The sequence below is a fragment of the Drosophila serrata genome, unplaced genomic scaffold (assembly GCF_035046125.1).
Source record: "Drosophila serrata isolate PLE 108 unplaced genomic scaffold, ASM3504612v1 contig_276, whole genome shotgun sequence".
Taxonomy (NCBI): domain Eukaryota; kingdom Metazoa; phylum Arthropoda; class Insecta; order Diptera; family Drosophilidae; genus Drosophila; species Drosophila serrata.
Window position 1 is genome coordinate 7509172 of NW_028257174.1, and position 17629 is coordinate 7526800.

A 17629-nucleotide genomic window follows, 5' to 3' on the forward strand; every position below is an offset into this window, starting at 1 on the left:
AAGACAACACAAAACGAGATTTTCTATTTTTTTTTTCGGTTTACATTTCTTTTATTTTCTTTTCGATTCATCAACGCGTGAGGGACAAAAGTTTGCTTATATATTGATGCATTTCTTGTTTTTTTATTTTATTTTGTACGTTTTAGACTACAGTTTCAGTTATACATATTAGAGATTTCTTAAGCATAGGTTTTACATATAATGCCATTGTATTTTGTTGTGTGTCGCAATTCTAAATGGATTAGGCCTCTTCCTTAATGAGTTTTTTATCCACGTTGGTACGGACCTAGCATCGACCTTGGTCTTCCTTGCCATGGTGTAAGGTGAAAGAAAGATTATTGTTATAGAAATAAAATGCTCGAAAATTTTAAGAAACGTAAAAACAAACTGCTAGGAACTCTCCCTCAGTCTAGCTTGAGTAACGTATATCCTTATAGATTTTCAAAATCAAAATCAAAAAGACAAACTTGGAAAATTTCGAAATTCTGGAACCCAATTACTGTGTTTTTCATGTGAAATCTGGTTTCTTGTTCTTATCATTAGATTCTTATGTTGATAAACCAAAAAATAAAAGGCCTATAAGCGAGGCATGTTTCGGTTTCAGTACCGATGTTAGAAATTTAAGGAAGACCAAAGTTTGAATACAACAAACATAAAGTAAAATCAAAATGTAATAAAAAAAAAAGAAAAACAGATTTATACATCTATCGCTTTGGGTTTTTCAAACCTTTGTGAGTGTGTTTTGCTTGTCATGCGTGTTGTGTGTGAAATACTTTGAAAATCCTGATGGCTTTTACTAAGTCTAACTGAGCGGTTTCCCCCCTTTTCACGCGGCTTCATTCTGTCCGCTTACTTTGGTGCGTCTCATGAAACTTCCCTCCTGCTTGAATAATTGATGTGTGTAATGGTACTAGACGTACCTTCCTTCCTATATATATATATAGATGTGTTTATATGTAAGCTTATATGACTATTATATCTGGGGGTAATATGTTGTTTTGTTTTCGTATATATAAAGTTAAACTTAACCCTTGTGTACTTTTGAGTTCCATTCATCGACCCCAGAAACTAGACTCAGCTTCAGTTTCTAGTTTCAAGAGTCCATCAATGGAATGCGCGGTAGAACCTAGGCTAACATTAAAAAAAAAAATACGTCTTAGATAATTATATATATATATATATATATATATATGCATACACATATATATCTGTATCGGTGTGTGTGTGTTAGTGTGTGTGTGTTAAGTTCTTAAGACTAGAAGCAAGCTAAAAAGTATTGTAGGTAGGACACACGCCACACACACAACCCGCGCCACACACGTGCTATACATATATATCGTGGCCAAATTTCTGATGGAATGCGTTTGCTGTTCATCTCGCTGCTGCTGCTCTTAGGCTCTACTTAAGGTTCAGATGATGAGATGAGGATGATGGCGGTGCCTTTTGAGTGAACAGTGGTCTGACTGGCTTTGTACATTTCAAGTGATTGGAGTTTTGAGATGAGAGTTTCGAGTGAATGGTGATGGTGGCTGGAGGTGACTCAGTTAGTGGCAGCTGCAGCTGCAACAGTCTTGCTGCTCTTATTGTTGTTGTTGGCAGGCAGCGCTGACTTGGAGTCAGGCTTCGTCTTTGCTGGCGCCGTCGCCGTTGTTAGTGACGATTTTGACGATGCCGCCGCGCTGCCGGCTGCTGTTGTTGCTGCTGCTGGTGCGGCGGCGACTGGCATTGTTGCTGCTGCTGCCACTGTAAGCTTTGGTCCATTGAGGAAATGGCTTTTGATGTGGCTCTGGAGTAGCTCCTGGGAATCAAAACAAAGTTGACATAGATCACAGGTAAAGCTGGGATCATTCAACTGATCGTCAGCCCTCTTCTTACGCCGCTCACCCGTGGAATGTGAATGCGAGTGCGAATTGGACGTGGTCGTTGATGTGGACTCGCTCTCCGATGAGGAGGCTGCCGACACCACCTCCTCCTCCATCTCCACATCATCCCCCTCATCCAAATCATCATCATCCACCTCCTCGATGGGATCATCCACATCCGGATCGGCATCTGGATCTGGCATGGCGTCATCTTCGTCGAATTCCTCTTCGATAATATCATCGATGGGCATAACACCATCATCCTCCTCCTCGTCGGAACTGGCCATAATCAGTGGCGGCATTTTTGACTTGGCCTTGCTATTGCCATTCATCAGGGGTTGCGATGGCGGTAGGGTCACTGCCACTGGTTCCGGTTCCTCCACATCGTCATCCTCATCGTCGACATCCTCATCATCATCCTCCTCGACATCGTCATCGTCATCATCGTCGCTCTCCACCTCGCCATCATCTTCGTCTCCTGAGCTAATAACCTCCTCGACAAGATCATCGTCGTCCTGATTGAGCTGCGGCTGCTGGTGCTTCTGCTGGAGCTGCTGCTGGAGCTGCTGCTGTTGTTGGGGCAAGAGATGACCAGGCTGCACACCTTCTTCATCTTCACCTTCACCTCCATCGCCGTCGTCATCATCCTCATCATCATCAGAGTCATCATCCTCATCGTCTCCCGTGCCTGAACTTTCCTCCTCCTCGCCTGAGCTATCATCCTCGTCCAGGTCATCACTTTCCTCTTCTTTTTGTGCTCCTCCCACTACCGCCTTATCGTTGTTGTCCCGAGCTTCGTTCTCCCGATCTTGATCTCCATCATCTGCTGTTAATTCCGCCGCATTCCCAGCTGCTGATGTCGCTGCCATTGCCGTCGCTTCCCGATCAATGGCCGCCTTTGTGGCCACCGGCACAATGACATCCTCCTTGAGATGGTTGTTAATGTGATTCATCAGCTTCTCCTTCCGCGACAGATACTCGCCGCACAGGTCGCAACCCCACTGGAAGGGACAGAACGGACGCACCACCTTCGCATCCGCCAGCTTGTGTTCGATCCACAGCTCCTTTGTCTCGAAACTGAGCTGACAGCGACGGCACTGGAGATGATCGTCCACCAAGATGACCGGCGGCTCCGGAAGATTGCTTACCTCGTGCTTGTGCAGCTCATACATATGGCGGCGCAGATTGTTGTTGCTGATGAAGGTGGAGGCGCAGTACTCGCATTTCAGCTCACGCTTCCGCTTCATCGACTTGCTGCTGCTGCTGCCGCCGCTGTGATTCATATTGTTGTTGCTGTTGCTTGAGTTGCTGTTGTGGCCCTGCTGTTGCTGCTGCTGGTTGGGCATCAGGCCCACCGCATGCAGCTCGCGGAGGTGTGACATCGAGCTGCTGTTGTTGTTGTTGTTGCTGGTAGTGTGATTGTTGTTGGTCAACTGTGTCGCTTCGACGTCGATGGGGTTCTGCAAGGATTCCAAGAATGTGGCAGGATTCGGAGGGATAAGGGGTAAAGAGAAAGGAAGGCAAAAGAGAAAACATAGATTAGTTAAAGTTCCGATTACAATGACGAGATGTTGATATCTGTTTTTTGCGACTGGTGCGGAGGCATCATCATCATCATCAGCACATTATTAATTAGTTTAGTTAGTTAGTTAGTGGGTGGCACGACAGACGAAACTACTCGCCCATCGTCGCTCGTCATCCTCCTCGCTGCACAAGCCGAAAAACGCTCACCTGCTTGCTATCACCTCTGAAATGCCACTTGCGATGCACCTTGAGCGCAATCACCTGGGGGAACGTCTTGGCGCACAAATCGCACGCATATTCCCCGTTCTCGTTCTGCCGCTCAACCTGGAACTGACCGGCATCCGCCGGCCCATCGTCAAACATTGCCGCCAGCGGATCGTCCACATACAGCTCCTGTTCATGCTTCTGGATGTGCTTGCTAAAATGCTCCTGATCGGTGAATCGGGCCCCGCAAATGGTGCAGGCCACCTCCGGTATGCGAATCTTCAGTGCGGCCTGGGCAGAAGCTGACACTGCCACGGCTGCACTTCCCGATGCCGACGCTGTTACTCCCCCATTGCTATCACCCTCCTCTAGCTGTTGTTGGCCATCATCTTCCTCATCGTCATCGTCACCCGTCTTGTGCCTGAAAACAGCACGTTGCAGTGCTGCCTGCTGCTGCTGCAGCGAATCCTGCTGCTGGTGTGCGCCCGTCGAGGTGATTGGCTTGCGGTTGCAGGTGGGCGTATGGTTGTCCAGCATCTGACGATCGAAGAAGATCTTGCGACACAGCGAGCATTCGGCCGGATCTGGCACCTGAGGATGCTTCTTGTAGCGGTGCACCTGGCAGGGTGGAGACGCAGCATTAAGCACGTGCAACTGGTTATAGAAAATACACAGAAACACTTACCCATAGACTCTTGCGTCCACTATACACGTTGCCACAATCCTTGCAGGAGTAATCATTTGAGTCAAACTCGTCGTGCGAGTTAATGTGAATGGCCAGCTTCTTGTTGGTGTTGAAGTTCGAAGGGCAGTACTTGCATTGGTACCAATACAGCGGCGTACCCACTCCCAGTCCCGATGCGTTGGCAGAAAGAGTGGACAGATCGGCATGATCACCACCGGCTGTTGGCTTGCCTTCTTCGTCTATCAAACCGTCGTCTTCCATCTTCGATGAAGTGGAGGCGGACGCCGATGCAGATGCTGAGGCAGAAGCAGAGGCCGATGCCGAGGACAGCTTGTGGACACTACGCTTGTGCTGTTGCAGCTCCAACTCCGAGCTGTATACAATCGAGCAGACCTCGCACTCGAACTGCTTGATAATCATCTCGTCCTTGATGGCCCGACCGTGCACCTTAAACAGATGAACCTTCAGACCTTTCTCGTAGGCGAACTCCGCGTTGCACAGCTTGCACTTGATAAACTGCACATTCTGCACCTGATGGTCTGTCAGCATGTGATAGCGATAGGACTTCTTCGAGCTGAAACGCCGCTGGCAAATCCGGCAACGCATTCGCCGGAAGCGACGGTCGGCCGCCTGATCCAAACTCCGACGAAATACGGCCTGCTCCTGAGGCGTTTGATTGGCCATCGCCGGTGGCACAACATTACTGCTGGGGGCCGACGCGGTATACGTCTCCGCCTCTGGAGTCGCGTCTGTTGCCGCTGGAGTTGCTGTTATGGTCAGTGATTTAGGTGTCATGCGATTGGCGGCCGCCAGAGCTGCGGTCACCACACTGGCAGCTGTATAATGGGAGCGCATGTGATTGGAAAGCCCAATGTTGTTGCTGAACACTGCATTACAGATGGGACATTCCTTCTGCTGCTGACTGGCGACGCCCGCCAAGCTGCTGTTGTTGCTGCTGTCGTCGAGCCGGATTTTCTTGGCCACGCTGCCAGCTGCCTCCTCATCGTCTTCGTCTATAAAATTGTCAAGGAGACAAATTATGGATTAGCGAAACTTGCGGGGATTTTTAAAAGGAAAAAATAAGAGCCATAAATCTTTGGTTGAAAGACGTCTAAGCTTCACACAAAGTCACAAAGATGACAATATGATTTTTAAAAACACTAATTACAAGTAAGTTTGTTAATAATCCAAGTGATACTATGAAATGGGGATGTACATCAAGAGGAAGTCCAATTTGATATCTGACAGGACTAGGGTTAGTCCTAAATAAGCGATTAAGACACAAAAGGTTAACAGAAAATATTGTAAGGACGCGTACAAAAGGCAGAGAGAGAGAGAGAGACAGAGACTCATAGCGAGGGACGTCTACAAACTAAGCCTAATTACCGAGGGTCCCACCATTTGTTATCGACATCAAGTCCTTCATCACGTAGTCGTAGCGACCCGTGTACACATTCGGCGTGCTGCCATCCGCCAACTTCACGGCATCAGCATTCACAATGTACTCGAAGCCGCCCGAGTGCCGATTCTTGTCCACGCCATGAACATTGATCATGTGCTCCCGCAGATAGGAGATCCGTGGATAGCCCAGGCCGCAGCGTACGCATTTGTATGTTTCGGGGAGTTTGTTTGGATGTTTCGATTCCATGTGGCGCAGCACGTTGTTGTAGTTATTGTACTGCTGTCCGCAAATGGGACACACCTGCGGCATTCGCGAAAAGTACTGGGATTTGGGTGCGGCCGCATCACCACGATTGGTCGAACTGGGCGCAGAGGCAGAGGAGGCCGTTGTGGCCGTGCCTCCCGCTGGCTTGGGTGTGGACGTCAGTGTGGGTGCCACACTGCTGCTGCGCGACTCTTCAGCCGATGAGCCAATGCCTATGCCTAGGGCACCAAGCAGACTCCTCTTGCCCGGTGAGTGTTCCATACTGTTGCTTCTGGCCAGGCCACTGCCTGTCGTTGAGGCATTATCACTGCTGGCACCGCCGCCGCCACCGCTCACGCCACCCAGATGATCCTGGTACACATGATCGAGGAAGCGCTGATGCGTCTCCAGCTTGGCATCGCAGGTCATGCAGCGCAGACGCACAATACAGTCCATATTATTGTAGTGGCGACGCCTGTCCACCGGATCGGCAAAGTCCAGGCCGCAGAAGCTGCACTGTATCGAGTTGTTATCCTTGCGCTGCACATCCGCATGCTTGTCGTAGACATGGGTGCGGAACTCGTGCTTGGTGCGGAAACCCTTGGGGCACAGCTTGCATTCGTATAGCTTGTTCACTAGCAGTTCCTTGGCTCGCAACTTCTCTGGCCGTTCACCACCGCCGGTAGTGCCGGAGGTCTCTCCAGTAATGGTCACCGTGGGACTGGCCATTGTGACAACGCCAGCACCGGCATCTGCCACCGCTACAGCTACAGCTGTGGCTCCATCTTCAGCCGACGCTGTCGCTGCATCCACATCCACATCCGTGGCGGTAATGGGAAGCACTGGTGTTTTGCCACGCAGCGTATTCAAAACTCTGTAGAGATTTATGCAGTTGCGTTTCTTGAGATGCGAGATGAACAACGCCTTAGAGTCGTTCATCTTCAGGCAGTTAAAGCATAGATTGCGCGGCAGCAGCGGATACTTCTTGCGCACGTGCGCCATGAAGTTCTTGTACGTGCTGAAGTACTTGCTGCAGCAGCGGCAGGTCATAGTCTGGTACTGCTCGAGGAACTCCTCATTCTGTTCGATGAACTCCACCTTGTCGTGGGTGAGCAGTGGACGATACTGTTCCGGATTGTCATAGTCGTAGCCACCGCCTTCGCATTTGATAAACGCATTCATCACCACCTGACGGTATTTCTGTGGAGTGATATTTCCACCAGCAGCGCCCACAGCACGGTTCGCCTCTGCAGTGGCCGCTGCTGCTGCCGCCCGCTGGATTTCCAATGCGGCGGCCAGAGCTGGTGTTGGCTTCGTAACTGATGTGTTGTGAAGCGAGTCCGTAGACAGCTGGAAGAGGTTCGGGTGTAGATTGCGCTCATGCCGACGGGCATTGGCTCGGGTGGAGAACTGAAGGCTGCAGGCCCGGCAGCTGGCTACTTTGGAATCCCCGGCGGCGGCCACATTGGCAACCGCATTCGGTGGCAGTCCGGCGGCCAGAGAATGAGCATTAACGCCATGCTGGGCCGTGTAGTCGTAGTCTGAGGCCTGCGAATGGGGGAAGAGAAATGGTGGATTTTAGAATATATTAAGCTCTTGGAGGCATGGAACTTAAACAAGACTTTACGAAATAATTAAATATTTGTATACCCTTGCTGGGAGTTATAAATTCAGTAAAATGCTTAAAATGCAGTGAAGAATTCTTTTGCGGCCATATAAATCATATATATTTTTAATCAGAATCAACAAATCGATCTAGCCATGTCCGGCCAACAGTTTTTTTTTCTCAAAATTTTTAAATTCTATAAGGGGTTATATCGTGAAATTTACAAAAATTTCAAAGAAAATTTTAATTTTTAAATATTTTAAATTTTATATGCAGTTTTGTTAACCTAAAAAAACTAGCATAGAGCAGTGTTCCGTTAGAAAATTAATGCTTTTTTGGCTAAGTTATGATACGATTTGTAATGCAAGGGTATAGAAATATTGTGTTCATTTCTTGTTTATACTTACCATTAACGGCATATCGCCCTCGTGCTCGGAACGCTCTAGGAACATTGTGGGATCGACCATGTCGTCGGACTCGTCTATCATCTTCATCTGGTAGTCATCGTCCGTGTCAATGGGCTCATCTTTGATGGGCAACGCTGGCAGCGGCTGCAAGGAGTCCAAGAAAAGAGCATTGCGCACAGGCAAAGATTAGTCGGATTCTAACCGAGTTGCGAGTTTCGGTAATATACATATATATATATATACAAATCAAGAGCAAACAAACATGGACGCTGCCAAACGTCCATCGATACCCGTTAGCCAGAGCTATTTATGTTTATTCCAAAACAAAGTGGCAAAGAACCAGAAATCCAGACGGACACACACTATCACATTTCGGATAATTTTGAATTCGGGATAACAGGTACTGATGATCAGGACGCTGGAGGGTGAAGGGAGGAGAAGGCTCACGCTTCGAATGCACGATACAATTACATTATAGGAGTAGCGTCTAAAAAAGCGCAGCTGCTGGGCGGCGCTCTGCAGCGTCACCGGCATGAGCAGCGGAGCCGTGGACACGGATGCTGATGCAGATGCAGAGCCAGAGCCAAAAGTGGCAGTGGCTGACGCGATGCCCGGAGGATTGGACGTGGACGTTGCGGTAGCCGTAGCCGTAGCTGTGGCCGTGGCCATAGGCAACAGACCCGACTGTTGGACGTGACCGCTGCTGCAGCTTTGGCTGAAATCAAGTGGCAGTGACAACGACAAGCTCTCCATTCCACCACCCACACCAGAAATTCCAGTTAAACCGGAGAATCCCGTAAGCAGCGGCTGTTCAGCAGCAGGAACGGCAGCAGGAGCTGGGGCAGGGGCAGGAGCAGAAGCAGCAATCGATCCCGGAGTTACTGATGGCAGCGGTGGCAGTGGAGGCACTGCTATATCCAATGGCAAGTACACTTTGGGCTTGTATTTGCGCAACGATGGAGCCGGATTCGGCACAGGCACCGCAGTTGGCCTCTGAGGACGAAACTGACGGTGGCGTCGGTGTTGCTGTTGTTGCTGCTGCTGCTGGTGATGATGTTGCATCAGTTGCTTGCTCCGCTGCTGAGTATGTTGCTGCTGCTGGTGATGATGATGGTGATGGTATCTGCGATACTGATGCGACTGCTGACGCTGCTGCTGCTGCTCCCGCTGCTGGGATATGGATGTGGTGGTGATAGTAGATGAGGAGCTCGCCGTCGATGCTGGCACCTGCAGGAGAAGGGTCTGCAACGTTTGCTGCGCGTTGGTGCCGGTCGCCGTTGCCGTCAATCTTGCCGGTGGCTGCAGCTGCTGCAATTGATGCTGTGGCAGCTGCTGCGGTTTAGGACTCACATAGACTGTTAGGGATTTGCGTTTCTTCAGCGATGGTATGCCATCCAATATGTTGGCGGCCGTTGTGGCCGCTGCCGTCGCCTTCTCCGCGTCCAGCTCATTCTCCGATTGCGATTGATGCGGCTGCGAATGCTGCTGTTGGTGATCGGAGGTGCCTCCACCGTTTTCGGCACTGTTCAGGTCCAGATAGTTGAAGAGCTTGCTTTTGTTGCTGGTGTCCAGCCACTGGCGCTGCTTTGTCTGTGAGCTGAGGCAGCGGTTTTTGAAGCTCTGCCACGAGTTCAGGTAGCTGATGCAGGCGTGGCATATGTGCAGCGACAGTCGATCCTGTGATGTGATCTAAATTTAAAGGGGTAGAAAACAAAAAGGGTTAAGGATTAATATAAATTGAATTCAATAATCTATGGCTTATGATTAAATGGGAAATTATATTGCCGGTGTGTCCGGTAAACCAAAAAACAAGCCACAATATTTTCCATTTGAAGTCAAATTTAGCCCGGATTTTGCCCACTCTGTCGATTTTTGCCTAAACATTCTATTGGGGGAGTTGGTGAAGCATTTGTATAGTTGTGTGTGTGTGTGTGTTTGTCCAACGATGCGGAGAATGCAGGTAGTCCCGCAACTCCACTCCCAACTACCCTATTAGTGTCAATGACCTGCTTATAATTATATGCAAAACTGCTGCAGCATCCCACGCCGCCCACTGGCACCCACACCTCACATCCACCTTGCTCCCCCCCCCCCACCACCGCTGTATCAAACAGAAGACTGCGCAAATCATATGAAATGTCCTGCTGCCTGATAACAGAGTGTGTGCGCATGTTTGTTTGTGTACTTCTACGACTGTGTGTATCGCTTGAATTGCCAGCCTATGTAAGCGGACCCTTCTTATGTACTCCTGATTTTCTGGTACATAGGTCGATTTTGCCGGGTTATGTTCGGTTTCTGTCAAAATACGGAGGTTGAGGTGGGGGTTGGGGTTCAAGCACAAAACATCTTCGCCGGCTGGGCACTTAAATCACTTAAATCGCAATTATCAAAGATAGCGGCAGCGCCAAAGCCAAGCATATCATCTATCGTAATCGCTTATCGACGGAGCAGCAGCAATAGTGGATTGGCGGTGATGCCATGGGGTTTTTAAATGCAAGCGGAAAATGGATAGATTTTGAATTTGTGGGAGTCTTTAGCTGGAAAGTAATCTAATTGGGATCTTAAGTATACGTTAAATGATATATAAAAATTAAATATAAATTTTTTACTGAAAAATAAGACATCAGTTTCAATATTGCAAATATGAATTTTTAAGTTCTTACAAGCGATTTTCTCAAAAAGAAAAAGCGTAACTATTTGTGACCATATATCCGCCAAGTACTCATCCCTGCACAGCTTTAGTCACTTTGCTGAATATCGATAGCAACTGTGAGAATTAGCAATCGAAGCACGAATGAAAATGATCAAAACAAACGGTGAAAATGTTTTGTTTCTGCATTCCGTCATTTTGTCTTTACACCAAGTTATGTTCTGCATGCCCGTGTATGTGTGAGTGTGCATGGTGCGTTTATTTTAATAATCAAATAGATGTTGCTATTTGTTTAAACTGTTGTGCTATTGTAATTGAAACTTCGGACATTGAAGACGGCTGCCGGCTCCTTTCAGCACACGCATATATACATAAATTGTATATATGTATGTATGTAGGTAGATGTACATACATATATCCCCGCCTCCGGGTTATGAAGCTTATATACTCCAACATCCTTATATGCCGAATAACTCGAATCGCCCCAAGCTCAATCCTTTTGGGCCAACTCACACTCCCACTGGAGGATTTTGGCTTTCAGAGCTCCGCTCCACTCCGTTTCGATACCGATATGTTGTTCATTCACCTCGCCCACACCTCGCTTCCTTTATGGCCGCCATGTTTCCTTATTCGGTTCTGCAACTGGATACAGGCACATCGGCTGGAGGATGAAGTATGGTATTTGGAGGAGATGGAGCAAGACAAGAAGCAGCGGGAGGAGCAAGGATTTCCCACTCTTACCGGCCAGAACTTTAATGTCCTTCGCCAATGTATCCCCATTAAACAACGCTCTTTGCTTTGGGTTTCCACATTATTACAGAATACTACGCAACAATTGCCCATCGAAAGGACAAGATTTTAGAAAGTCGCAAAAGGGCCAGATATTGTGTTATATAAATATATCAATATATGTACATAAGTATGTAAATACATAAAGGGAAAGAGAGAGGGAGAGAAAGAGGAGACAGCAGCTGCACCATGCTGCAGTCCACCAGCTGCCGCCGCCGCTGCTACCATCATTTCTGCTGGCCACCAGGTGCAATAATCACCAGCCTGGACCAGACCCATTCCCATTCCCATGGCGTTGCTCTGCCTCCCCGCCTCCTCTGCTCCTTCGTGGAACGAGTTTTCTCGCTCTGCTCTTTTCCTTTTGTGTCCTTATTCGTACGAAGCCCATGCTGTGTAAGCGCCCGGCTGTGTGTTAGTGTGCGAGAGAGAGCATGAGCATCCTGTCCTGGACATTCCACGCACAAAGTGAAGACGTAGAAATAACCGAAAAGTAACCCTCGTATTTGGTATAGCGGAGCAGATCTTGAGAATGATGATGAACAAGCTAGCGACCGAGCAGTCGCGGGCAGTTGGATTCCCACTCGAAATATTGAATTTCGTTGAAAGCAAAACAAGGCATAAGCAACACACAAGTGCAACAGGGTCCACCCTATGGCTTCGCAACAGCTGTTATCGTAGCGCTGATCGCAGTTATCGATTAAGTGTAAAGTGAATTGGGAAACGAATAAACTTATTTCCTAGAATAATTATTTCTTCCAATATATAAGAATTGTATGGGCTTGAATAGTCATGTCCTGGCTTGGTAGTGGCAAGCAAAACTCGGATTTATATTCCAGGAAATCCAGAAACATGTACATATCCATTCCATAAAATGTGTTCCCTCCAGTTGCGAAATCCGTTTCATTCCGAACCAAGCGTTTCTATTCCAACATCCATCCGCCATCTTGGATGAGCAATGGAAGTGCTGCGAATGCTTCTGCTGCCGCTTCTCCCATTCATCGTTACCCGTTGCCCCTTTTCCCTCGGCTTGTTCCTTTTATCAGCTTGTCATCTCATCACGTCGCGTCGCGTGGCGTCTCTTTTTGGCCAGAGCCAAGGGAGAAAGTTTTCCACCTGGGGACCCGAGACTGAGACCAAGCCCGACCCAAGAGTGCCTCAAAATGGAGACGCGAGACTGGAGGCGGTGGATGAAATTCGATGCGGGTCGCAGGAGGAGCCCAGCCGTGGCCATGGCACAAGCGAAAAAGAAGATGATGTACAAGAAGATGCCGAAGAAGCTAAAGCCAAAGTAGAAACAATATCGACATCCAAACAGACCAGGCCAGGTAATCTGGTGCCCAAGGTGAAACCACTTGAATTTTGTGCCCGACCATGGTCTCGTTCCCGTTCCCGCTGTCTGTCGTCCGTTCCCGCTGGCCTCAGTCCTTCCTTCCCGCTTCCCATGCCCAGGCCCAGGCCCAGGCCCAGGCCCTGGCCCATTCCCATTCCCGTTTCCCGTCCTCTTTCGCCTGCCTGCCGTCTTTGTCTTGCCTGCCTGCTCCCGTGTTTGTGTGTGAGTCGGTCTGACTGAGCTCTATCCGCTTGTGTGTGTGTATGTGCTATCCAAGCGTTGCCTCTGCCTGAGTACCCGTGCCTGTGCCCGTACCCAAGTGGCTCTGTGTGTATGCGTGTGCGAGCATGTGGTCCGCCTCCAGATAACGAGAACGGAGGAAGAGGCAGAGTAAGAGAAGCAGCAGAGGCCCCAGAAGCCATCGCCATAGCCATCGCCTTGCCGGCAGAAGCAGTCGAGCTAGCGATGACGCCAACCAGAGCCAGAGCCAGAGCCAGCGCCAGTGCCAGTGCCTCTCGGTCGTTGTCGTCGTCGCCGCCGTTGGGTATAGATACGCTCTGCCCAGTGTATGTGTGTGCGGCGGCTGGCCGTATGTGTGCGTGCAAAGCAATTGCCATGAAATCGAGCCCAGGGAAAGAACAGAGCACTGAGCACTGAGCACCGAGAACCGAGCACCAGCAGACCCAGCGAGCCAGCAGACCAGACGACCATCGGGGGCAACAGAGCACACGCAGAAGCAGCGTGCTGTGAGCTGGCGACTATGGCGACGGGCAACTGGCGGATATGAGGCCCTGGGCAACGGGCACTGGACAATGGGCAATGGGATATACGATGTGGGATGTTGGATGTTGGATGCCGGGGGCTCAGAGACCAACATGAAAAATAAAAAGAAAGTGATAGAAACAAAGCCAACCCAGAGCAGCGGGCGTCCATTTTGTGTACAGCCCTTGAAAGAATCAATAAACGAAGCTAGCGAAGCCGCATGAGGAAGAGTCCATGTCCTCCTGCTGTTCCCGCACCCGCTCCCGCTCCAGCTCCCTTTCCTGCTTCTGCTCCTGCTGCAGCACCACTTCCTCCAAAGGACGCGCGCGCGCAAAGAGAGCAAGAGAGAGAGGAGAGCTGAGCTGGGTCACTGAGCAAAGCAGATATGAAACGGAGCAGAGGGCAAGTCCAGAAACCGAAACCAAAACCCAGAGGCAGCTGCTGGTGCTGCCCTCCAAGCGAAATTCCATGGAAAGGCACGGCGGCGAAATTATATGTAATTGCCTGGGTTGCGGGTCGTCATCGTTGCCGTCGACGTCGTCGTGGTCTGGTTTTGGGTTTCGGCCTTTGGGTTTTCTGGCCTGGAATCTCAGACAGTGGCTGTGCCTGCTTGTGCCTGTCCAGGCACCCAAACACACACAAACACACACATACACGGCCGTATATATCTCACAGTTTGCACACATACAAGCGACTGACGACGACGACGGCGGCGCGCTCATCGTACTTTACGCTTTTTGCTGGCCATTCGTCTCTTGTCCGTCTGCTGTCTCTTTTGTTCCACTCCACTCCGCTTGGAGGAGCAATAGAGGTGGAGGAGCATATTTTTGGAAAGGAAGCAGGATCAGTTCTAACCTCAAAATGGCGCTGGAATAGCCATGGGAAGAGAAGGAGGAGCGAAGCATGGAAAACGGAGAACGGAGGAGATGCAGAACGGAGAACGGAGTTCAAGTTTGATTATGAGCCCAACAAAAGCAAAGATTGTGGTCGTGATTGGATTACACCCATACCAACGCTGCCCCTCTGCCACTGGCTCTGCCTCCACGATTCCCTCTCGCTCTCTGCATCGTGACTTGGCAGTGGAAACTGGGAACCAAACCCAAAAACAGACCATGCGGCGAACCACTCGCATACAGACACATGCACGAAGCGAACGAAGCTGAGAGCCATAGAAGCAGCAGAGGAGGAGGAGAAAGAGGATGAAGAGGAGGCGGGGCGGGCTGGTTTTTTTCGCTTTCGGTGGCCATCATCACCGTCGTCGCCGCTTGCACAATCTGGCCTGGCTGGCTGCCTGCCTTGTGGTGGCTTCATCCGTAACCTCACTTTTCGTGTCCAGCAGCGAGATCCCAAGCGACAAACCTACAACCACAAGCATCGGGTGTGGCCACTGCCTCATCCTCTTCCTCCATTCCACCTCCACCGCTATCTTCTGTCCGGCTGGCTGGCTGGGCTGGCCTGGCCTCTTCTAGTGTGTATATCTATTGGGGTTGGACACCAACCAACCGCACCACACCACGCCAATGCCACACCAGAGAGCCGCCGCCACCGACGAGAGAGCGGATGACGACAGCCAGATTACGTGTATGCTCCGGTTTCTTAACTCACTCACCTTGATGCTGACGCAGTTGTGGATCTTGGTGGACAGCGGCTCCTTGTCCGCCGCATAGCTGTTGATGATCGAGATGCACTCGCTGGCCGGAGCGATGCACAAGCGACAGCAGTTTTGTCGCGCCGCCCGCTCACTCTTCGCCACCAGCGGCGTCGTCGTCATTGTCGTGGTTGGTGTAACGGTTGCCGAAGCTGAGGCTTCTGGCTGGGATGTGGATGTGATTATGGCTGCTCCAGCCCCAGACGCCGTCACTCCACTAGCTCCTCCCAGCAGCGCTGTGGTCGCCGTCTCCGACGCCGTTGCCACAGCGTCGCACATTTTGCCGCAGTTGTATTTGTATTTTTGCACGTTTTCACTTTTGTTTCGGTCTGCGTCCGTTCGCAATCGACTCTACGTCGCCGTCGCCATTGCCGTTACCGTCGACGCCACCGCCGTCACACTCATCACCCAGTTTTCGCACATCGGAACAAGCGTTCCGTTTCACTCGCTCCTGGAACGATCCTGAGCCGAGCGTCACTCAACGGTCCCGTTGTTTTTGGTTTCGGTTTCGATTTCGTTTTGTTTTGCAGCGGGCAGAACAAGAAAGCGCACAAGAAAAAAAAGCGATGCGGAGCGACGCGTTGTTCGCTAGTCGGCGAATTTTGAACGAAGAAGCAACGAAAGAGAATCGCAATCAGTGTGACCCGTTTACCAGTGTTGTCAACTTGTCTTATTTCAGGTTAGATCTAGCTATTTTTAAAGCGGGAGCTAATTTATGATATTTGCAACTGGTTTATAGCCTTAAAAATAACTAATGTTTACTTATTTTATTCCATGTTTGACCGAGTCACTAAAAATATAGGCAGCTGAAAACAACTGTTCCCATACATATTTCTCTTTTGATATTTTCAGCTATGCAGCGACTGCGATGCAGCTGAAAATATCGACTACAATGCCAATGGGACATAAGAAATCCTCGGGTTGTTTTGCAGCAATATTTGTATATATATGTATTCATTCAATTCTTGATCAGTATAAACATCCCAGTTGATCTAGACAATTTCGTTAGTCCGTCCGTTTCAGTTTTGAAGCTATCTCTATAAAATTTGCATATGGTCTAATATATATGTATTTTACAGGAACAAAATTCGGAACGGGCCGGATCTGACGACTATATCATATATGTGCAATAAAAAAGATCGGAAAATCTAAAGAAAATATATTGTAAAATTTGCCAGTCATATTTTATTCTACTCTAATGTATGGAAAAATTTTTATTTGTTTAGTATATCGGTTCTAATTATATTAAAATCGGACGATATCATCTACCATCGGAACAATGGGAAAATTAAAAGAAAAAATTATAATTCTTTCGGTTTTTAAATTATTTTCAAATATTTTGAAATCTGGCTTTTTTATTATTTTAGAATTTAGGTTTTAATTTTATGCATACCGGACTATGCATATCGGATTATAATTATGATTATGTTATTAAGCTGCAAAACAAATGTAGAGAAAAATTCAAAACTCCTAAAATAAAACTTTCAAAGTAATATGTATGGCGAATGTGAAAAACGGATTTTTATGAAATGTATAAAAGTATAAATTATATAATATAATTTATGATAATTCTTGTTTTAATTTATCAAAATATATCAAGTCTTAATGATCCAATTGTGAACTGCAAGGGTATACAAACTTCAGCGTGTCGTAGTTTTTGTATTGCTAGTTTTTAGCCTTTTTTCTCAGAGTCTAGCTTTTCAGCTCTCTCGAGGGCTCATCACTGACATTATTGAAAGAAGCTGTTTTTGGTACAGGATAAAATACAGAAAGTATGACCGTAACCTGGTTGATACAAAATACCTACGAAAAGAAAGAGGGAACACAAAAACTGTCGCTTAGATTTTATGTTTATTTTAATTATATATTAAGTTTTGGGGAATATTGTTTAAAACTTTAAAATTGTTGCTTTAGAAACCTATCTCCAAACTTTTAAATCGGTGTTTTGTGATTGTTTTAGAGGATTTTTCGTAATTCGGTGTCATTACAAATTTTCAGCACTGAAAAGATGTGATCCTGCAATAGTATATTTTTGCATATTTTCCGAAATCAAGTTTTTTCAACTTGCGAATAAGTTTTATTGAAAACGATTTAACGGAACGCCGAAATACATGGTATGTAATAGCAATCCTTTTTTTGTAATCTAAAAAATTTTGGTGCATTAAAAAAAATATTTTAATATTTTATTAGTAATTCATTTGTAGATTAATGGAAATCGAATTAAAAGACACTTTTGGTAATCACATATCCAAAAACAATTAATTTTAATTTGGTAATCTATTCTGTGTCAGTAAGTTTACCATCGATTGTACTATACTAATTATGTAGAATTTTCCAACTATCGAACGAAAATCACGAGAAACAGAATACCAAAGGAATTGGGTTTGGTTTGCTTCTCATTTGCTGCGATTTTAAACAAACTTAAATATATATGAAGTTTTAACCTCTGGATCTGCGCATCTTGACAAAATATAACATTTATATAAAATGAGAAACGGAAAATAATCAGAACATGTC

At 47.8% G+C, this 17629-nt stretch overlaps 1 protein-coding gene across 4 annotated transcripts; it reads right to left on the reverse strand.

Moving 5' to 3' along the window:
• Positions 1-19: 19 nt before the first annotated feature.
• Positions 20-15758, reverse strand: hang (hangover). 4 transcript variants are annotated; one of them, XM_086835966.1, is made up of 8 exons: positions 15074-15758; positions 9284-9622; positions 7934-8077; positions 5674-7468; positions 4276-5288; positions 3594-4208; positions 1885-3322; positions 20-1798 (listed from the first exon to the last, which is right to left on the reverse strand). In XM_086835966.1, exons 1-8 carry the CDS (start codon positions 15389-15391, stop codon positions 1617-1619), a joined length of 5844 nt encoding a protein of 1947 aa, XP_086692092.1. In that variant the 5' UTR covers positions 15392-15758; the 3' UTR covers positions 20-1616. The 4 variants fall into 4 exon arrangements, with proteins under 4 accessions (XP_086692092.1, XP_086692091.1, XP_020805105.1 ...); XM_086835965.1 differs by having other exon boundaries at positions 5662-7468; XM_020949446.2 differs by having other exon boundaries at positions 20-3322.
• Positions 15759-17629: the final 1871 nt, after the last annotated feature.

Excerpts from the sequence above, each read along its gene's own strand:
- hang (XM_020949445.2), bottom strand. The coding sequence starts at position 15,391 with ATGTGCGACGCTGTGGCAACGGCGTCGGAGACGGCGACCACAGCGCTG. Across the intron at positions 9,623-15,073 it reads ACAACTGCGTCAGCATCAAG|ATCACATCACAGGATCGACT; the intron begins GTGAGTGAGTTA and ends CTTTAAATTTAG. Across the intron at positions 8,078-9,283 it reads GCAAATCCCTAACAGTCTAT|CCGCTGCCAGCGTTGCCCAT; the intron begins GTGAGTCCTAAA and ends GACTCCTTGCAG.